Raw genomic sequence first — 23,632 nt, 5'->3', positions numbered from 1 at the left:
ATTCAGAGTTCCTTTCATTGGCGCTCAGGGGCTAATATTTTGGACATTTCCAACTTTGTGGTGACAAAGTACTATGATTGCAGAGGGTGGACCAATGTCATAGTAAATAATTATGAATGGATGGCATTTAAATTCGTATCTGACTCAAGGCAGGTGAGCAAATACTTTTGGCAGTATAGTGTATTTTCCACCTCCCATAGGACCATTGGCATAGCACATGTGCCGTATTGTACAATGTAGTGTAAACTAGACAAGTCATCTGCCTGGATATTACTCTGACTCCTGGTGCAAGATAAAAAAAATTGCTAATACACAACAAAAGCTGCAGAGGGGGACCAACACACATAGGGTCTTTTAACTTTCACGTTATTATAACTATTTATAGGATTGGGGGACTAACTGACATAAAACCATCCATCCATCCATCCATTTTCTTTACCGCTTATCCTCACGATAATATATATATATATATATATATATATATATATAGATATATGTATCCATCCATTTTCTGAGCCGCGTCTCCTCACTCGGGTCGCGGGTGTGCTGGAGCCTATCCCAGCTGTCATCGGGCAGGAGGCGGGGTACACCCTGAACTGGTTGCCAGCCAATCGCAGGGCACATACAAACAAACAACCAGTCGCACTCACAGTCACACCTACGGGTAATTTAGAGTCTCCAATTTATGCATGTTTTTGGGATGTGGGAGGAAACCGGAGTGCCCGGAGAAAACCCACGCAGGCATGGGGAGAACATGCAAACTCCACACAGGCGGGGCCGGGGATTGAACCCGGGTCCTCAGAACTTTGAGGCTGATGCTCTAACCAGTCGTCCACCGTGCCGCACACACACACACACACACACACACACACACACACACACACACACACACACACACACACACACACACACACACACACACACACACACACACACACACACACACACACACACACACACACACACGCACGTGTGCTAGGGTGTGCCACAATGTTAAATACTATGGATGTAACAATATTCACAATATGTAACAATATTCACAATATTGTGAAATCACGAAATTAAAAGTGCCACGATATCGTCATGGCCTTGTCTCATAAAATAATGTAGCATTGTGTTTAACATTTAGTTTTGGGCCAGCTATATGTGGACATGCCGCTTAGCCAGGCTGCTACAGACAGACAGCGCTACACTTGAGAGTATAAACGCACCCAATTGGACGCGTAACCCATGTGATCATGTGGGTACGTCACACAAAATACACTGATTGGCTGACTGGCGCACGTGATCAAAAGGTCCGCTGGGAGAAATGCAGAAACAACTCGGTGCCCCGATCCCCTCTCAAGGCTACAAGGTAGCCACGATGCCGGTCTGAGCAATGCTTTGCAAGCGATTGAGCGATAGGTGCCTTGTTCACGCCGGCCTCCATCCCAGCAAACACTGACTCATTGGCCGGCTGGAGGCGTCTGCCATCGGTAAGCCTCACAAACCGGCCCTTCGCGAGCCACTGGTCCCCCTCGAAAAGATGATCCGCCAAATTATTTAAGTGGTGTACTTGTGAGTGTTTATCTCAAGTCGAACGTTGTGGATGAAAGAACAGGGAGAGAGAATAACAATTCCGACTCCCCGTTACCCGCCTGAGCCCTACTCCGGTGACCTAGGTGCATGTAGCCAGTTTCTTCCTAATTGTTCGCTAGTTTTCAACCTGCAACTGTACAATTATCCCACCGAACAATCCAAGGTCGCATTTGTCACTGATCTCCTCCACGGAAAAGCAGCCAAATGGTCCATCGCGTTATGACACAACTCCTCCCTGGTACTCCAGTCATTTGATACGTTTTCCGCTGAACTTAAAAAAGTCTTTGATCACCCTGTTCAGGGCAGAGAAGCCACCCGCCGCCTCCTTATGCTCACTCAGGGCGGTAGTTCTGTAGCTGCACATGCCATCGAGTTCAGGATACTTACGGGTGAATGCGGGTGGGATGACGCTGCGCTTAGGGGGATTTTCATGAACGGCCTTTCGGACCAGCTTAAAGATGAGCTCGCTGCCCGGGACGAGCCCTCCTCTGTCGAGGATCTCATCACACTTATCATTCGTCTGGATAACAAACCACGAGAGAGGGGGATCCGAGCGTGTAAGATTACTCCTACCATGTGCACCGCACTGTCAGCATCTCACCCGCCTTCTGCACCTCCGACTCCCCCTTCTTCACCCCTCACTGCACCCGAGGAACCCATGCAAATTGGTCACACCCGACTAGATCCCCAGGAACGTCAGGCTGTGCATTTATTGCAATCAATCAGGTCAAAAGACCAGGCTCGCCACGGTCTGAGAGCGCCGTGGTGAGCCAAACCACCATTTCCTCTAGCTCTTCCTCCCGTATGACCGTCGCTGCTTGCATTCTAAGTACAGCTCACAATACACCCATAGTTGCCCTAATTGATTCCGGTGCATTCGCGAAGGTATAGTACATCAGCTCCAACTCCCTCTGCAACCATTCACGTCTCCCAAGAATGTCACAGCCCTGGATGGCCGAGTCATCTCCCCTGTCACCCACCAAAGAGTGCCATTCACCTTGCTGATTTCTGGAAATCACCGTGAGAACATCTCTCTTTTTTTTAATCCCTTCCTCTGGGACCCCATTGGAATTCCCTGGCTCAAAAAACAATAACCCCACCATAGACTGGATGCACTTACCCATCACTGGATGGAGCCCTTACTACCACTCACACTGCCTGCTCTCTGCTATACCGCCCTGGTAAACCACCACCATCTGCCACAGCGGTTGACTTCTCCTGTGTCCCCGAAGAATATCATGATCTCTCCCCCGTTTCCAGTAAAGACCTGGCCATTTCTCTACACCCCCACCGCCCATATGACTGCGCAATTAATCTGCTGGGGGCCCCTCTTCCCTCCAGCCATCTCTTCAACCTTTCCTGACCTGAGGAAAAGGCAATGGAGGACTATATCCATGACTCTCTGGCTTCCGGACTCATTCAACCTTCCTCTTCTCCAGTCGGGGCCGGCTTTTTTTTGTTGAGAAGAAAGACACCACTCTCCGCCCATGTATTGAATACCGTGGACTCAATCACATCACCGTGAAAAATAAATCTCCGCTTCCCCTCATCGACCCCTCATTGGAACCTCTCTGTGATGTCCGGATATTCACCAAATTGGACCTACAAGATGCCTACCACCTCATCCGTACCCGAGAGGGATATGAATGGAAAACTGCTTACAATAACCCTCTCAGACACTTTGAATACCAAGTCATGCCGTTCGGATTAACCAACGCCCCCGCTGTCTTCCAAACCTTCATCAATGACGTCCTCCGTGATATGTTGAACTGGTTTGTCTTTGTTTACCTGGACGACATTCTCATTTTCTCCCGCTCCCCTAAAGAACATCGCAGTCATGTATGCCAAGTCCTCCAGCGCAAAAAATGTGAATTCCACCTCTCCTCCGTACACTTCCTAGGCTATTTCATCTCCAAAGGACAACTACAACCCGACTGACCCTGCCAAGATCCAAGCAGTCGTTAACTGGCCCACTCCCACCAACCGCAAAGAACTACGTTTCCTTGGATACGCCAACTTCTACCGCCGCTTCATACGCAATTACTGTAAAGTCGCAATCCCTCTCAGTAGCCTCACATCCACCAGCTACTGGTTTCATTGGACCCCAGCAGCATCCAAAGCCTTCGACCAACTCAAGACCCTTATCAACACTGCTACCATCCTCCAACGTCCCGACCGTGGTGGTGGTTGACGCCTCGGACATTGGGGCAGGGACCCCTCTTCCCAAAAACTTCCTCCCTGTGCTTTCTTTTCCCGTCGTCTATCTCCCGTCGAACGAAACTATGACGTTGGCAACCGAGAACTGTTGGCCAGCGTTCAGAGGGGGATACTGTCATGAGCGGTGCCCTGCAGTCCTTTTTGTTGGAACCTGGGTGGCGCTTTGCGCTCCTCTCGCCCTCTCTCTCTCCCTTCCTCTCTCTCTTCACAGTAATCAGTACAACCTCGGCTGCGCACCTGTCATCAATCAGCCCTCATCATCACCTGAATAAAAGCCTCCCAGATCCCGGAAACTCACGCCAGAGTATTAACGCTGTCCTGCGGTACAACGGCTCTCAAAGCATATAGTAAGCCATGCCACTCCTTGTGATTTTTCACACCTCCATGTTTCTCCTTGTCCTCAGTGCTCCCTTTGTGTCCCTCACCGAGTTGACTTCTTCCACCACGCCACCAAGCCAGCCACATGTTCTCGCACCGTCTGCCACACGTTCCCTGCCTCGACAACCCACCAGGATATCTCAAGGACCATCTCCACTCCTGTTTTTTTTCAGTAAACTTTTCATCACAACCTCTCAGGCTCCGCCTGCTCTTGGGTCCCATCTGAATCAACACGTGACAGGCTGCTCAGAAAAATAAATAATCCTACGATTTCACTAAGTGGATTAAAGGAAACTAAGGATTCCCATGCCTTTCAGAGTGTTCCTGCGTTTATGGCTTCATTTTAATTTTTTTGACTCAAGCAAAGAAATCACTATTAGGCATTATCCAATTTCCAATGTTATAAATAAAAAATATTACAAATATTGTTAAATTATTGAACAGACAATTTCTCAATGGGTAGTTTTGTTTTTGTGAGCATATGTTATTGCTGCAGCAATAATACTGTTTTATAGCTGTCTTTTCCTCAAAATCTGTGTGCAAATACACAGAAACTACAAAATTCTATTCCAAAGGACTCGGCCAGCCAAAAAAATAAAAATAAAACATTTTGTTTCGGTTCTCCGGCTTTCGCCTCTTTGCCCCACCTGTACCATGAACCTTCCTGCAATAATGTGAGTATTCTTTCAATACCATGAACTTTCCCACGATATTGCAAAATTATACTCTGAGACTAATATCATCATGAAACCAAACCATGAGATATGTTACATCCCTATTAAATACATTGCTTAACAACAAGTACATTTCAATATTCATAATATTAATGATCAAAATGGATTAGAAAAACATTTTAGGAGATGATCACCACTAACATTTATTGCATATAGATATATCAATAGGTAGAAAGTCATGGGTGCTCATTATACATAGGAGGAAGGGTTTTCCTGATTTTGGGGGTGCGCATTATACTCAAGAGCGTATTATACACGAGAAATGACCGTAACTAATGGCAAACAGAATTGTGACTGCAAATTGTTGCACAGTTCATTTTGCGCAAAGTATATCTCACCAGATGAATTAAGCATGTGTAATGTGATTTGTCAAACCTGAGATGAATAGCAATGGCTGATTTTTCATCTTTAAATAGTGTGTCTGAAAGGCAGTTGCAAACCACGTGCAAAATGGTGCTAGAGCAGTGCAGGCAAAAAGAAACATGGCAGGGAGAACTTTTCTGTGATGAAGATTAACAAAACGACATAGGAGTCTCCTCACTGATGAATACCTACAGTCCATCATGAGAACACAAAACCTTACTCCAAACATAAATGCAAGAAAAGATGCCAAGTATTCAGCTTTGACAAATGGCAAAAGAGCAAAGAAACTTTAAAGTTTTCAAATCAAACCAAATTATATAGCACTTTTCATAGATTAAAATACAACACTACAAGAAGTATAGGAGGAGGCACTGGACCTAAATTTAAATGGTTAAGAAGAAGGTTAAGCGTGCGCAAGTGGAATTCATAATAACAGCGCCACACTGATGTCAAATCTTTTCCCGTCTGGAAGCAGTTGAGCGTGTCATACCGGGATGCAGCAGGCAATCATTTTGCAGTGGTGAGTGTCCTGCAGCCACTCATATTGCAGCAACCTATAACTTACCTTTTAATAATCTTTTTTTTTTTGCTTTCTTTTTTTGCTGTCTTGGTTTTAGAGTATATGGATAAATGTCTACCATGCTGAAACAGTAATGCTTAAAAGTCCTATTTTCAAAAGGGTATTGATTATTTAAAATTGTAGGCATTCTTAGTAAATTCAACAGAGCAAATGGCGGTAGCCCATTGAAATACTTCTTTTATAAAAAGACAAAAGTGCATAACGGTAAAGACAAACAGCTTCGTAAAAATCATGTGAGTTGCACAATTTACATGTGCTGCCCTTCAAACTCTGTCGACACAAGTGCATAAATGATCCTAACTACTCCTTAAACCCATCACGCTCTGCTTTTTACAATCGTGTTAAACAAATGATGTAATAAATAAATAAATACATACATAATAAGTATATAATAAACAAACAGTTAAGACATGCAATCGACACTTTGACACATTTATTCATATTCATTCATATCTCAGAAGTAACATAAGTACATAATGAGGCTGTGTCCAGTAGCCTTATCGGTAAAGACAGACAAAGAAGGACCGTTTGTAAAAGAACCAAAGAAAGTAACTCTGAAGACACGAAGAAGAATCACCTTTTATTGTCATGAACATGCATGCATGCACACGAAATGTGTTCTCTGCATTTAACCCATCACAGTGAACACATACACAAGTTAGTGGAACACACTGGAGCAGGGGGCAGCTGAAGCGCCGGGGAGCATTTCGGGGTATCAGTGTCTTTCTCAAGGACACCACAGCTGTGAGTCTGGGGGATGTTGGCGGATGTTCCAGTTGGGGTCTTGAACCTAGGTCCCCCACGGTGGCAGGCGATGATCTTAACCATTCGGCCACAGCTGCCCACCATTGGGCCACGGCTGATACATTTGTTACTTTTTATGGAAAAGGAAAAGCACGCAATAGGAGAAAATACTCAATCCATCCATTTTCTGAGACGCTTCTCCTCACTAGGGTCGCGGGCGTGCTGTAGCCTATCCCAGCTATCATCGGGCAGGAGGCGGGGTACACCCTGAACTGGTTGCGAGCCAATCACAGGGCACATACAAACAAACAACCATTCGCACTCACAGTCACACCTACGAGCAATTTAGAGTCTCCAATTTATGCATGTTTCTGGGATGTGGGAGGAAACCGGAGTGCCCGGAGAAAACCCACGCAGGCACGGGCAGAACAGGCAAACTCCACACAGGCGGGGCCGGGGATTGAACCCCAGTCCTCAGAACTGTGAGGCTGATGCTCTAACCAGTCGGCCACCGTGCCGCCAGGAGAAAAATGTAATTAGCATCTTCAGAAAAAATTGGGCAAATTGTGAAACTTAATTTCAGACACATAATGTTCAAAACATTTTAGCATTAAAACTTCAAAAAATATTACCTTAGGATAATTGTTTTTCGAAGAAACAATTATGACCTTTTGATGGATAACAACTTGCAATCATTCAAATACTCATACCAGTAACATTAAATGATTTTGAAAAGGAAGTCTTAGCTGTTATTGCTCAAATTGTATGAAAATGAACCATGACCTCTTCTGCGGAGGTAATGTAAACGTTGAAAGGGCAATTTTGTGTAATTGAATAAGCAGCATCTTTCATTGCGCCAACTTTTGAGCCTGGAGGTTCCAGACAATGTCCAACTCATTGACTGTATTGTACGTCCATAGGTGCGTGAGAAAGAAAAACTGCTGAGTGAGCGCAACCAACTGAAGATGTGTATGTCTGAGATATGGCAGAACCTCTCCTTTCTCTCCCATCAAGTCTGCAGAGACGAGCAGGACAGCCATTCACCTCCCATTTCCACCAGTATTGACCTCACATCGAACCCGCCATCACCACCTGCTGATGAGGATTCATACCACACAAAATCACTTCAAGGAAACAAAGTTGTAAGTCTGTCAGAGATCGGTCCTAATGCAGGGGAGCTGACGGATGGGCAGCTGGGGGTGGTGGTCTCTGGTCAGGGGAACCCACTCGTGTTGGAATCAACAGACGAAGTATTCAGTCCCACTGTAACTGTGGATTTCTGTCAGGAAATGATCAAGAAATGCACAACAGAAGAACAGAAGAGACATGACGGTACTTAAAGTTCAGAAGTAAATGTTTCTCGGTGACATATTCATACCTGTCCGTTAAAATATGAAACTGTAATATTGAAATATGTTTTGTAATGGGGAGCAATTGTCCTCTAAGCAATAGTGTTCCACAGGTATTTTCCGGACTGGTAAAAAAAAAAAAAAAAAAAAAAATACTGGCAGCTTTCTATCTCATTGTCTGTCTCATCTTGACTTTTTTTTCCTGTCAGCTACCCTCCCTCCTGCGTCCATCGCGGGATGTTAAACTCAGGAATTTCTCAGAATGTTCACCCAATTCCTTTTTTAACATTTAACATGAACTTTACTTTTGTCTGCATTTTTACAGCAAATCTGGCAAACTCATTGCAGAAAACAAACTGCTAAGCCTAGCGGACACATTGAAGCTACAATTACCTTTTGTCATTTATTGGCCATCTGCATCTGTGTTGGGCTCAGGATCCTCAACTGAATTTGCAAAGCCACATAAATAGTGGACAACACAACAGTGTAACCCAAACAAATGTAAACAGAGGAGTACGTAAAGCATTTTGGTTGCAGCGGCAGTTTGTTACAAGAAAATGAACTTTGTGAAAAGAGACTCTTTATGTATATGTCAGTGGTTGGTACCCCCACAAAAGGCTGCTAGATCTGGTAAGAATCTACTGGTAACAGCTTATTGTTTCGACAATAGATACATAAAACATTGTGTACCATACCAAATTAGGCCTAACTGACAGTGCTGTGCTGCATGGTGGAAATAGATATCTTTTTGTTGGTCCTATTGTTTAAGAAATACAGTAGTAATAGCATTGTCAAAATCCCACTGAACGCTGTGCACAGTCATTGTGTTCACTTGTTAACCAAGAAACAGTTAACATCTAAATCATACTTAGTCCCATTTATTTTCCTTTTCACCTTTTGGTTTATATCCGGGATGTGGTGGATGTATGGAGATTGAATTGATCTACAGTATTTAAATATACTCCTGCCAGAATGCTTCAAATGAATTGCACGGCAATTTTATGCTTTTAGCAAACACAATCCTGGGTGCATCCAGTTAGTATGTCCTGTTTTTCGTGCAATCAAGTTTGCATTTTTGAACACACAAACCAAATTTGTTGCCATCATGACTGGTATTCAATATGCATCCTGATCTGAAGGGCTTAATGATGAGTGTTCTTAAAAAATGTTTGGGTTTTGCCCTTGCGTGATTTCGAGTTCGGTAAGGTTAAGGATAAGGGTACTGTTTCCACCATCAATGAGCTAAAACAAATAGACCACATGCATGTCTATTCTATTACTATTTTTGTTTATATATGTATTTTGTTCTTTTTTTCAAATGAACTTCCCCAAACCTTCTACTCATTCTTAACATTAAATTGTGTATCGTTTTCCTTTAGGGCACAGTATCGCTCAAGTTAGCTGTAATTGTTGAGTGACATAGGGCTTTAAGTCTAAATCAAAGGTAAGGTCCACATTTGATGTTTACCTTTCACAAAATGGTGAAATGAACTCTCATTATGCAATGTTACTATATCAAATTCAATTTTTTGTGTACCACGTAATGGATGTTTCAATTTGTGTTTTTTTTCTTTTTGTCATATCTGTGCGAAGACATAACGTGATCACAAAATTGAAGCACTGCCAAGCACTTCCAAGAGGCGAAACTTGGCACTGATCAAGTGCCAAATGGCGCCGATACTGAGCATTTGCTCAATATCAGCGCCATCTGGCACTTGATTTGACACTTAAATCAAGTCTTAAGCTAAAGACTAGGTCTCCAAACCGATTAAGAACCATGCCTAGCTTAATTCAAGTTTCTACAATCCATCCTCCGAAGTATGCAGACGTATTCCTGAAAATGTCATACATTTTCACGAGCTCACAAAAGTGAGTACACTCCTCACATTTTTGGAAATATATTATTACATCTTTTAATGGGACATCACTGAAGAAATAACGTTTTTCAACAATGAAAAGTAATCAGTGCACAGTTTGTATAACAATACACTGTCCCCTCAATAGAACTCAACACAGGGCCAATAATGCCTCAACCATTGGAAATTAAATTGAGTACACCCCTAAGTGAAAATGTCTAAATTTGACCAAATTAACCATTTCACTTCCCCTGTGCCAGGCGACTCATTAGTGTTACACTGTCTCAGGTGTGGCTAGGGAGCAGCTGTATTACATTTCCTGCTTTAGCTCTCACACTCTCATAGTGGTCACTTGAAGTTGAATATGGCACCTCATGGCACGGAACTTTCTGAAGATGTAATAAGGGGAAAAAAAGAATTGTTGCTCTTCGGAAAGACTGCTTGATATTGCAGCGACGTGTCATTGCTTCAGTGTTGTCCCATGAAAAGATAAAACAAAAAAATGTCTGGGGTGGAATGCCTTTTGTGAGATACACTATGTCTAATATGAAATAAATGCACTGAACAAATACATACACTCCACAAAATATTGAATTTCTACTCCCCGGCGACAACACAAGATACACTTGCATCAATCAATCCATTGCAGTAGGTCTAGCAGGTTTCCTGCCTATATAAAAGTAATAATGCTCAATTCTGATTGACACTTTAACAATACATTATGTTTATTATTGTGATTGTATTGTAGGATAAAACCTTGATTAAAACAACAAAAACAACCTGAATTTACTTTTGTGCACTGCAGGACAAAGAAATTTAATTATGTGGAGCAAGTTGGCAAATCTCGAACAAATATAAAAAAATTAAATACAATATGTACAATTAAGTCCAAACGTAGTTATGTGCTGGCCATATTTTGAGTTAAATATATTTGTATTTGATCAGTTAGCTGAAAATGACACATGAAAGTGGCAAATGGCTTTGAGATGTATTGAGATATATTCATTTTCCATCCATCCATTTTCTTCCACTTATCTGAGGTCGGGTCGCGGGGGCAGTAGCTTTACCAGGGAAGCCCAGACTTCCCTTTCCCAAGCCACTTCGTCCAGCTCTTCCGAGGGGGTCCCAAGGCGTTTCCTGGCAAGCTGAGAGAGTCTCCAGCGTGTCCTGGGTTGTCCCCGGGGTCTCCTCCTCACCAGGGAGGCGTCCAGGAAGCATCCTAAACAGATGCCCGAGCCACCTCATTTGGCTCCTCTCATTGCGGAGGAGCAGCGGCTCTACTCTGAGCCCCTCTCGGATGACCAAGCTTCTCACCCTATCTCAAAGGGAGAGCCCGGACACCCTACGGAGAAAGTTCATTTTGGCCGCTTGTATCCGGGATCTCGTTCTTTCGGTCACAACCCACAGGTCGCGACCATAGGTGAGGGTAGGAATGTAAATCGACTGGTAAATACAGAGCTTCGTCTTTCGGCTCCTACTTCACCAGAACGGACCAGTACAAAGTCTGCATCACTGCAGACGCTGCACCGATCCGCCTGTCGATCTCCCGTTCCATTCTTCCCTCACTCGTGAACAAGACCCCAAGATATTTGAACTCCTTCACTTGAGGCAGGATCTCCTCCCAAGAGAGGGCACCTCACCCTTTTCCAATTAAGGACCATGATCTCAGATTAGGAGGTGCTGATTCTCATCCCAACTATTTCCTACTGGGTTGCGAACCGCTCCAGTGAGAGTTGGAGATCACGGCTTGATGAAGCCAACAGAACCACATCGTCTGCAAAAAGCAGAGATGCAATACTGAGAGCACCAAACCGGACTCTACGCCTTGGCTGCGCCTAGAAATGCTGTCCATAAAGGTTATGAACAGAATCGGTGACAAAAGGCAGCCTTGGCGGAGTCCAACCCTCAGCGGAAACGAATCCGACTTACTGCCGACAATGCGGACCAAACTCTGACATTGGTCGTAGAGGGACCGAACAGCCCGTATCAGGGGGTTCGGCACCCCATACTGCCGAAGCACCACCCAAGGACTCCCCGAGGGACATTGTCGAAAGCCTTCTCCAATTCCACAAAACACATGTAGACTGGTTGGCGAACTCCCATGCACCCTTGAGGACCCTGCCGAGGGTGTAGACCTGGTCCACTGTTCCACGGCCAGGACGAAAACCACAGTGCTACTCCTCAATCTGAGATTTGACTTCCAGACGGACACTCCTCTCCAGCACCCCTGAATAGAGTTTACCAGGGAGGCTGAGGAGTGTGATCCCCCTGTAGTTGGAACACCCCTTCCGGAAGGGGGACCCCCACCCCCACCCCAGTCTGCCAATCCAGAGGCACTGTCCCCATGTCAACCAGGACAGCCCCACAACATCCAGAGCCTTTACGAACTCCGGGCGAATCTCATCCACCCCCGGGGCCTTACCACCACTTTGTAACAACCTCGGTGACCTCAACCCCAGATATAGGAGAGCCCGCCCCAGAGACCCCAAACTCTGCTTCCTCATGGGAAGGCGTGTCGATAGAATTGTGGAGGTCTTCGACATATTCTCCCCACCGCTGCATCCCGCTTGGCCAGCCAGTGAGCCCACGGGAAGTGCGATCCACATTACCCTTTCGGGCTGTGCCCGGCTGGGCCCCATGGCCATCAGGCGCTTGCCTTCGAGCCCCATGGCACCTCCAGGCCTGGCTCCAGAGGGGGGCCCCGGTGACCCACGTCCGGGCAAGGGAAACCTATGTCCATTTATGTTGTTTGTCATAGGGGTTTTTGAGCCTTGCTTTGTCTGGTACCTCACCTGGGACCTGTTTGGCATTGGTGACCCTACCAGGGGCGAGAAGCACCAGAGAACTTAGCTCCTCGGATCATTGAGACACACAAACCCCTCCACCACGATAAGGTGATGGCTCAAGGAGGGGATATTCCTTTTTAAATCACAATTTTCATAATTTTATATTTTCACGAAACATTCCATGTCCAAAATTATTCAACCCTCTTCCTAATTCTGGCATATCATAGTTGAAATTCATAGTTTATAGAGCGGTAGGTACCTGGATCCTCGGTGTTCGAATGTTGCAAAAGATTGTGTATTCTCAAACTTGTCTGATAAGATCAAGGATATTCGTCTTGTAATGTGACAATTGTTGAAAATATCAAATATGTTTCATGAATGTCTGCAACACAACTTCTTCAAATTCTTAAATCTCTTTCCCCATACTTTGGAGATGGACAGTAGTTTTTGTTATGATATAACATGCTTTAAAAATGCAAAAAATATGTCATGATCTGCTTAATACAACTCAAAACGCTTTAAAATCTGAAGTTATTGCCATCTCGGTTAACAATTTTGTTTGTTTGTTCCAATCCAATTTGTGTATTCTGTGATTTTGCACAAACAGCCAAACTGAAACAGGATCTGGATGACAGATGCTTACATTATCCGATTCACACATCGTACATTTATGGAGACACAAAACAAACGTATTAATGGCCACATAGGTATCTTTATGCCAAATAATGTATCTTGTGAAGTTCAAAACTAAAGAGAAACACAGTGGTACCATTCTTGATTTAGGGTAATCCCAAATTCATCTGATGGTGAAACGTCATTAGAGAGGCACATGGCAAGGGTGAGTGTTGCTGCCATCTGCTTTGTTGCTTTAGTCATCACTTTGCTGCTGACGGACAGCGATGCAGAGGAGCATGTTTACTCCAGATTGAATGGTTTCAGGTTTCATGCCGTAATTGAAGGAGTTGTCGTTAATGACGAAATGAAAGCTTCTTTAAGAAAGAAAGATCTTTACCTTACAGACAGAATTCACTGTTACCAAGTCCCCGGAAAGACCATGTAAAGCTAATGGTTTTCTTTTTTGAAATTGTGGCTTGTTTATCAGAGTAGATAATAATCAGCATCATATCATGTACTTTTCTTTCTTAAAGGTGAACTTTATTAATTTTTCCACTTTCTCAGAGTGGTTCTATTTGACAATTTCATGGAATTACACATCTTTATTTACTTGTCACACCTGTTACTTACGTTGTAATATTTTCTTAAGACGAGTGAGCATGTTTACAATTTTAATGTATTGTGTGTTATTTTTGTTTTGTAAAGGTACTACTAAGACCCCATTATTAAGTTAAATTGCAAACCATTTTGTTGTACAAACCGTAAATTAGCTAAATGTTGATGAATTTGTAAGAACAATTACAAGTCTTACAAGTGCAGCTATATTTTCCTTCTATAAAGGCCAGGTTAACCTGGAAGGTTAGGATTTTGTTTCTTGTAAATTGTGTCATCATACTCGTGAAGCACTTGTTTACCTCAGCTGAGGCCACCGGAAAAGGGGAAACTACAACTATTGTATATATCTTATGTAAATATGGAGAACAAAATTGTTCAATGGTAAATAAATGATCAAATCAGTCAATCGAGATGAAGTACTTGTGCTTCTCGCCTTTAACTTATAATTGGAGTAGTTGGTGATCTGTCCAGATTTTACCCCGCCTCTTGCCCATGACCCTGAAGATGATAAATAATTGATTAATATATGAGCTATACATTACTTGTAACAAATTTTTACACAAAAACTAAAACATTATGATAGCTTTAATCGTGATCAGAATGACTGTTTTCATTTAGACTTTTTTGATTATTTTGTTTCTCCATATAGACGACGATTGAAATGTTACTCCAAACCAATGTAGAAATAACTTAAATATGCTGTTACTGAGCTTACGAAAAGGAAAAAAAAACATAGCACTTGAATCAAAATGAAGAATCAAACGTTTGTACTTAAAGTAAATAAGGTTCACATTCTTGTACTGTTTCTGCACTCTGAAAATGCCATGAATTGTTTCAATGCCTGCTTTGAATTTGGTATTATATTATTCTCTTACTATTATAATGAAAACCAGTGAATTGATGCAATCAGAGGTGTTGATAGAGAAGGAACCATCGTGATGTAAAGTTTATGTTTGTCTCCTATTTGCTAAAAAACTGACCCGTGTGTTGCCATCTATTCTCAATATATTATTAAATCAAATTGTACTATCAGGAAACAGTAACTCTGCTGGGACAAAATTGTAAACATTACTGTACGTCGTATAACAAACCACTACTTGCATGGCCCTCTGTGCGCATTAATGTTCATATTGTGTTTCGAAAAATGTTCCATTGCACTAGGTGTACCAAGAGTTTAGTTACCGTATTTTCACGACCATAAAGCGCACTTAAAAGTCTTACATTTTCTCTAAAATGGACGGGGCACCTTATAATGCGGCGCGCCTTATGTGTGCACCGAGTTCCAAAATCTGCAAATGTTGTGGGACTTTGATGAGCGCTCCGCTTAACTGACTGGGAGCATTTCCTGTCGACACACTGCTTATATAGAGGAAAGGCGGACGTGACTGAGGACAGCATGGGGACGTTAAAAGGGGAAGGGTGCGCGTGACAGAGGACGCTAAAGGCACTCCCCCAGTAGGTATATAGTTCTGGTATGTGCATCGGTTTGGCTGAGGACCCCCGAAAATGGCACCTACGAAGAGACACGCTTACGAAGCACAGTTTAAACTGCAAGCTATCAGTTACGCAGAGGAACATGGGTATCGAGCAGCCGAGAGAGAATTCAAGATCAACGAATCCATGGTTCGCAGGTGGAGAAAGCAGGAAAAGCAGCTTCGCCAAGTCAAGAAAAAGCTGAGTTTCCGCGGAAACAAGGCGAGGTGGCCTGAGTTGGAAGACCAACTCGAGCAATGGATTAATGAGCAAAGAACAGCCGGGAGAAGCGTCTCTACAGTCACCATTCGACTGAGGGCAATAACTCAGAGCTCGCAATCATTCCGGGAGGCTTGACGAAGGAACTCCAACCGCTGGACATCGGTGTAAACAGGGTGTTCAAAGTGAAGTTGCGAGCGGCGTGGCAGTGATGGATGACAGATGGCGAACACAGCTTTACTAAGACTATGAGGCAGCGCCGGGCGAGTTACGCCACAATTTGTGAATGGATTGTGGATGCTTGGGCTAACGTGTCTGCTTGCACTGCTTTCATAAAAGCCGGTATCATATCTGAGGAGCCGCATGGCAACGAGAGTGACTCTGACAATGACGAGAGGGAACCTGGCATGTTTGATGGAGAACTTGCCCAGCTGTTCATTTCGGATACAGAACATGAGGACTTTGATGGATTTGTGGATGAGGATTGATCAAAAAATAACGTGAGTACATTGTTAAATACTTCAATAAAGTACAACTGAACTCAGTTTTGCTCCCGCTGCCATTTTAAAAACATTGCTACCGTATGTTGTTTTAAGCTACCGTATGTTTTACCATGCCTGCGCCCAATAATACGGTGCACCTTATGTATGTGTTAAATACAGAAATAGACCCCGTAACTGAGACTGCGCCTTTTAATGCGGTGCCCCTTATGGTCGTGAAAATACGGTATTCTAAAACAAGCCCTGAAAATAAATGTTGATTTTGGATTAATTTGAGATTCATTTCTTCAAGACTGCAGTATTTTATTTATACTGTGCTGTAACAAATTAATATTAGTGTAATATTAGACTATAAAACAGATTTTACTGGGAACTGCTGATCATAATGCTTATAAGCATTGTAGTTTTCAACAAAGGATCTTCAAGTTTCCAACACCTCTGAATGCACCACACATGATAATTATTACACTATTCAAATGTTCGCTTTCTCATGCCTTTCTCTTGCTGGTTCCAAACCAGGGTGGAATACAAATTAAGTACTTATTAAACTGATTTGTTTACAATAGGCATTAATCTGGAGCCATTCCAGCTGTAACTTTGCTTATTTCTCGGATTGTGGCTTTGGAGATTTCTGAAAACCTCAGTTGGACTGACTTAAAACATATCTACCTGGATAATTCAGCATACCTCTTTTTGTGGGTAAGAACTGTATAATATACGTAGTTTCTGTGGCGTTGTTTCTAACTTTTTACAGTTCCAACATTATTGTATTTGTAGATTTTGGTGGTACATTTTTACATGTCCTTTTTTGAGTACCCACAACATGACTGTTATATGCAGATTCAGCATTATTGATTTGCTTTTGTACTTCTGAATGTTCAAATGACACATTTAGTTTAGATATTTTTTGTAAATGTGCAACATGTCACATTTTCTTTTATATGAAACCATTTTAAAGACGAACCAACTTTTTTGTCAAGGCAAATTTTGTTGAGAAATAAAACAAAAAGCATGATAATTATGGTGTAGTGTGTATTTTGATTTCCTGTAGCGATGCCATTTGAAAGCCATTAAAAAGCATTTGCGTTAATAAATCATTATCAAAGCACTGTATGTAAATGGTTATACAGAATTACAAAGGGTAAGGGTATAGGTAAGTCTCATTTAAAAAAGAAAGTCAATTATACAGAAGCAATCAAAAATCCTTTTAGGAATATGATTCATCATCCACAATGTGTTGTTTGTTTGTTCAAAAATCCAACAGCGAAAGAGTCCCCACGAAAAAAAAAAAAAGAACAATCCTGCTTCTTGGCCACAGACAAGCAGTTTAAGGTGCTTCTTATCCAAACTAACAAATGTCGAATGTGCAGCCTCAACCTAACTGACTGTTGTATGGTTTGAGACCAAGGCGACTTGAGTAGTACGAGGGGGAGTCACAAAGTAGTGAGCTCAATTGAATTTAACCTACTAATAATTGAGGGTTGTTTTCTGAAATGTTCAGTTTGTCGTTTAAATACTTGTTTGAATGTTTACTTTTAAAAAAAAAAAAAAGAGACGTTTTTTAAGCCTGTTAGCCAACAGGCTTGTCAGAAGCAGAGAGCTGTGATTGGTTGCAAAACATGTATGGGGAAGCTGTACTAGACTACAGCACAGTCAAAAAGGGGGTGTCCAGGATCCAAGGCGAAGAACAAGAGCCTGCTTTGAGTGACCTCTGTGACAAAGAAAGGAGCAGCAGACCATCTTCAGCGGTTGATCCTGGGAACAGTGCTAGGAAGATCGTAGTCACCATTGATAACATCGCTATCATGTGTCATCATTAATGATATAACCCTAAACACATTCACGCTTTGTCAACATTTTGAAAATGTTTTGTGGCAGTTCCACTTCCAAAGAAAGAAATTCAATCGCAGCTCTCTGCTTCTGATGGCCATCCAACAATGATGTCATTTCCAAAATGGCTGACAGGAAGAGGAAAGGCTTCAACAAAACTTTAAATGAACTTTCAAACAAGTGTTCAAACTACAAACTGTGAAAATTTTGGAAAAATAAAAGCCATGATTAAATCCGGTTATGAAATTGGGCACATTACTTTTTGACTGCCCGTCGTACATCAATGTTGACGGATGAATCTTTGATACCCGGCTAGTGAGATGTGGACCACAATTTCTGGGGTCAGGATGTTGACCGTCTCTACTTCTTCATCCATCCATCCATTTTTTGAGCCGCTTCTCCTCACTAGGTCAAAAGCATACCTTCCCTCCTCACTCCTCACTCACTCTTCCTCAGAACTGTGAGGCGGGCTAGAGCCTATTCCAGCTGTCATCGGGCAGGAGGCGGGGTACACCCTGAACTGGTTGCCAGCCAATCGCAGGGCACATAGAAACAAACAACCATTCGCACTCACAGTCATGCCTCCGGGCAATTTAGAGTCTCCAATTAATGCATGTTTTTGGGATGTGGGAGGAAACCGGAGTGCCCGGAGAAAACCCACGTAGGCACGGGGAGAACATGCAAACTCCACGCAGGCGGGGCCGGGGATTGAACCGGGTCCTCAGAACTGTGAGGCTGACGCTCTAACCAGTCGGCCCACAGTGCCACCTCTACTTCTTCATGATAGATGAAATATCCAGAAACACACTCTATGGAGGAAAAGAGGACAGATATTACGCATAGACTCATTGTCAAGCATGTAAACACTATCTGTAAAAGAATAAACATTGTAATTTCATCCATCCATCCATTTTCTGAGCCGCTTCTCCTCACTAGGGTCGCGGGCGTGCTGGAGCCTATCCCAGCTGTCATCGGGCAGGAGGCGGGGTACACCCTGAACTGGTTGCCAGCCAATCACAGGGCACATACAAACAAACAAACAACCATTCGCACTCACATTCACACCTATGGGCAATTTAGAGTCTCCAATTAATGCATGTTTTTGGGATGTGGGAGGAAACCGGAGTGTCCGGGGAAACCCACGCAGGCACGGGGAGAACATGCAAACTCCACACAGGCGGGGCCGGGGATTGTCCTCAGAACTGTGAGGCTGACGCTCTCACCAGTCGCCCACCGTGCCGCCCATTGTAATGTCAATTCATCACATTTAGTAACACTTGAATTTATATGGTAACTTAAAATAAGAAGTTCAGTTGTATTGAACATTTAAGTTAAATACATTGGGATTTAATCTTTAAGAGCCATAAACATTTAGGTTTTTTCATTTAACTTTTCTGTCTACCACATTTGAGTTAAATTTGAATTCTAAGTACATTTTTTAATATTCCTATATTTAAGCACAGTGTTCATTTTCAACCTGTGCATGATGTTACAGGAGCCTACAATAATATTAAATATACTAGGAATAAAACCTTAAGTTTTGATGAACACTTGGCCCTACTATGCTACTGTATTTTGAATGCTCAACATTCCATTTACAAATGTCTTTCATATAGCATATATTATTTAAAACCCTAAATAACAATAATTATACATGGCATTTATATTTTAAATATTTGGGTTAGACACTTTATATGATTTGTGATCTTTACTTGCCATTGACATTCTTCGCCCCGTGGCAGGCGGCATCATGAGCGTGTCCCCCTGCAGCGAGCCCAGTTCATCTGATTCTTCAGAGGAATGTAAGGAAGAACTTGTTGAGCGACTGACTGATGACAAACTTTCAGATGGTGGCCTGAACATAAAGCTGGCTTTTCGAGGTTTGGGTACAAGGACCTCACTTCCCACTGACTCCCTGCGATCATCCTCAAGCTTGTTGGTAGAAGATGGTCTTTTAGCGCTATCGCACAGAAGAACCTCTAAATGGCTGGCATCAATATGTTCTCTCTGATGGGTATCCTTGTGAGGGGTTAATACACTTCCTTCTGCTTTAGACACCACAGATTCCAAACCCAGATGGTGGTCCACTATTGCTGTGAGTACCTCTGGACCTGGTATTCTGGGTTGCGGGCAGATGTAGTTGGTCTGAATGTGCCCCACATAAGCCATGCTGTTGTTCCTTGAAGACTCATGGCTTGTTTTGAGCCCAGGATAATGAGGAGGCTTCATATCTTCTTCTGGTATTACTTTGAAGGTCTGACTCAAAGGTCCAATGTAAGGTGACACGTGACTCATCACACAATGATGTGGCAATGATACCTTCCTCTTTGACTTGAAAATTAAACTGTCATCTTCCATGTATCTCTGTCCAAAGAGGGCCTTTTTTATTTTCCTGATGCCGAGGTGGGATATTTCCAGAATGTTGAGGAAAAGTGAGACACCAGCAATGGCTATCATGAAAACCATGAAGATGGTCTTCTCTGTTGGCCGAGAGATATAACAGTCTACACTGTTGGGGCAAGGCATCCTCTCACATTTATACAGTGGCTGAATTTGGACACCGTAGAAAATGTATTGTCCAAGGATGAAAAACACCTCCACTACTGAGCGTGTAAAGATATGAATGATGTAAGTTCTCAAGAGGGAGCCTCGAAGAGGTGCCTTTTTTACCTTTCGCAGTTCGTCCAGCTTCCTCAGCTCCCTCTCTAGTCGTTTATGCTCATCCAATGCCAGTTCTGCCTCATCCATCTCCTCCTTCAGCTGTATCCGTTTCCTATGGCGCTCCTTCTCCAGGGCTTGGATGCAGTAGAGGGCATGGCCCATGTAAACCAGTGAGGGTGCAGAGACGAAGATTACCTGCAAGACCCAGAAGCGAATGAGCGAGATGGGGAAGGCACGATCATAGCAGACTGCCTTGCAACCTGGTTGGTCAGTGTTGCACACAAATGCTGACTGCTCATCATCCCATACATCCTCAGCAGCTGCCCCCAGGATCAACATGCGGAAAATGAAGAGAATGGTAAGCCAGATCTTGCCCACGATGGTCGAATGAATGTGGACCTCTTCCAGGATGCTGCCCAGCAGGTTCCAGTCACCCATCGTCAGGGTCTCACCACTTTATTGCCGCATGTTCTCAAACTGAGAAGACAAAGGAGAGAGATCTTGATAAACCTTTATACATGTACACAGTGACCTCTAATAGCCAGTCGAGGTATGCTTACACATACCATTTAGCTCTCTTATCAAACATTTAACACATTCCTATTGCAACCAAAGTCATGGCTACAGTGTAGGCCTTTTAGAGATACAGAGAGCCAGAACTATCAACTACATGTGCAATTCAATACAGTGGTGCCTTGAGATACGAGTTTAATTTGTTCCTTGACCATGTTTGTAACTCAAAACACTTGCATTTCAAACCATCTTTCCCCATTGAAATGAATGGAAATGCCATTAGGTGCTTTCCCACCGCAGGAACCTTTGCAAGAACTTCCCTAGCTACCCTTGGCGGTTGACTTCCTCCTGTGTCCCCACCAAATAAAAACTACCAGGCAACGGAAGATTCCCCCTGGATTATTTTCCTAGAGATACCAGGAACTCTTTGATGGGGTGGACTGTGCTGCTGAATGCTGATTGGTTGACAGACCTCTGTAGGCATTTACTTTTTCACTCACAGAGCCGCCATTATGTGTGCTCGAAACAAGAGGATTAAAATACATTGAAAAGTAAAACTTTGAATCAACGATCGAACGAAAAAAAAATGTATCGCCTAAAAACCTGTCTTTTTTAATTAATAAATAAATATCTAAATAAATATAGAAGTCTGCAGATGGCTATACATGTGATTTTTGTTTTCTTAAATTTGTATTGGAAAATGCAATTGTCCCTATTGCATTTTGCAGCTGAAAAATCTAATCTGTAGTCATCTGTAAGCTTCTGTTGCACAATCTATTTAGGTATGTCATCTCAGTAAAATAGAATAAATATATTCTAATTTATTGTGTACCTGTATATACAATCGCAATTCCAATGAAGGTGGACTGTCATATACTGCCCTGCAGTTCCATTATTGTAGCCTGGAGGGCGCTTTGCGTCCTCTCTCTCTCCCCTCTCCCCCCCTCCCCTCTCTGTTTTCAGCACCTGTCTCCAATCAGCCTCATCACCACCTGTATATAAGCCTGCCTGTTCCAGGAAATGCACACCAACGTATTGCAGTTACTTCCAGAGGTACCACGGCCCATTTACCTCACGTAAGCAACTCTATTCCTTGTTCCCTTTTTTGACTCATGTGTCTCCTTGTTCTCAGTGTTTCCCCCCGTGTTCCTGATCCACATCATTCCTGCCTGCCCAGCCAGCCGCCTGTCCTCACCACCGCCTGCCACCTGTCCACACCACTACCTGCCAACCCACCGAGGACCACCACCATTTCCTTTCCTCAATAAACTGTTCATCATTCTACATCTGCCTCTGACTGCTCTTGGATTCAGCCACTCCCCATACGTGACAGAATGGCCATTATGGACCCAGCAACTCCAGAGGCACTGATGAACGCACTCTCTCCAAGGAGCCCACATAGGAAGACAAGAAAAGACTCTCCAAGAACTCATGGAATCCCTACACTCCCTTACACAACAAGTATCCCTCCTTTCCTCAATGATGCTATCCAAACTTCCACCTGTAAGTACGCCGTCCGAGCCCACAGCCTCAAAGCCACCCTGCCTCTTGTACAAAGAACCTCATGTCTCGCCGCCCAAGCCCTCGGTGCATGTAGCCAGTTTGTACTCAATTGCTCACTTATTTTCAACCTTCAACCATACAGTTATCCCACCGAACAATCCAAAGTAGCTCATGTCACTAACCTCCTCCATGGAAAACCAGCTAAATGGTCCACTTCCTTTTGGCAAAACTCCTCCCCGGTACTCCACTCATTCAATTCCTTTTTCCAACGAACTCTGTAAAATATTCAATCACCCCGTTCAGGGCAAAGAAGCCACCTGTTGTCTCCTCACGCTCACACAGGGCACTAAATCAGCAGCAGAATATTCCATATTCCGGATATTGGCGGGTGAATGTGGGTGGGACCCTAACCCTTAGGGGGATTTTTTTCTAATGGCCTTTCCGAGCAGCTCAAGGATGAACTAGCAGTCCGGGACGAGCCCCCCTCTCTCGATCATGATCATGACCTCTCTCCGGTGTTTCGTAAAGACCTGGCCATTTCTCTACCACCCCACCGCCCGTATGAGTGTGCAATTAATCTGCTGCCGGAGGCCCCTCGTCTCTCCAACCTTTCCCGACCTGAGAAAAGGGCAATTGAGGACTATATCCATGACTCTCTGGCTTCCGGACTCATTCGACCTTCCTCTTCTCCAGTTGGGGCCGGCTTCTTTTTTGTTGAAAAGAAAGACACTACTCTCCGCCCATGTATCGACTACCGTGGTCTCAATGATATCACCGTGAAGAATAAATCTCCGCTTCCCCTCATTGACCCCTCGTTTGAACCCCTCTGTGACGCCCAGGTTTTCACCAAATTGGATCTATGAAACGCTTACCACCTAATCCGTATCCGAGAGGGGGATGAATGGAAGACCGCCTTCAATACCCCTCTCGGACACTTCGAGTATCTGGTCATGCCTTTCGGTTTAACCAATGCCCCTGCAGTTTTCCAAACATTTATTATTGACGTTCTCCGTGACATGCTCAACCGTTTTGTTTGTATACCTCGATGACATCCTCATTTTCTCCCGCTCCCCTGAAGAATACCGCATCCATGTGCGCCAAGTCATTCAGCGTCTCCT

General features: G+C 43.5%; 2 protein-coding genes across 2 annotated transcripts in view; one reads left to right on the top strand and one right to left on the bottom strand.

The window, feature by feature from the left end:
* Positions 1–16,983, top strand: part of LOC133412651 (transcription regulator protein BACH2-like) — an 85,393-nt gene extending 68,410 nt beyond the window's left edge. The window contains exon 5 of the mRNA XM_061696147.1: positions 7,515–16,983. Coding sequence (XP_061552131.1) covers positions 7,515–7,934 — 420 coding nt within the window. The 3' untranslated portion in view covers positions 7,935–16,983. The remainder of the gene's footprint in view (positions 1–7,514) is intronic.
* A 1,624-nt stretch (positions 16,984–18,607) lies between these two features.
* gja10a (gap junction protein alpha 10 a) lies at positions 18,608–20,936 on the bottom strand. The gene is made up of 2 exons (XM_061695955.1): positions 19,554–20,936; positions 18,608–18,646 (listed from the first exon to the last, which is right to left on the bottom strand). Exons 1-2 carry the CDS (start codon positions 20,934–20,936, stop codon positions 18,608–18,610), a joined length of 1,422 nt encoding a protein of 473 aa, XP_061551939.1.
* Between the last annotated feature and the right edge of the window lie 2,696 nt (positions 20,937–23,632).

Source organism: Phycodurus eques, chromosome 14, assembly GCF_024500275.1.
Source record: "Phycodurus eques isolate BA_2022a chromosome 14, UOR_Pequ_1.1, whole genome shotgun sequence".
In the NCBI taxonomy this organism is placed as follows: Eukaryota; Metazoa; Chordata; class Actinopteri; order Syngnathiformes; family Syngnathidae; genus Phycodurus; species Phycodurus eques.
This window is presented reverse-complemented; position numbering and strand designations above follow the sequence as displayed.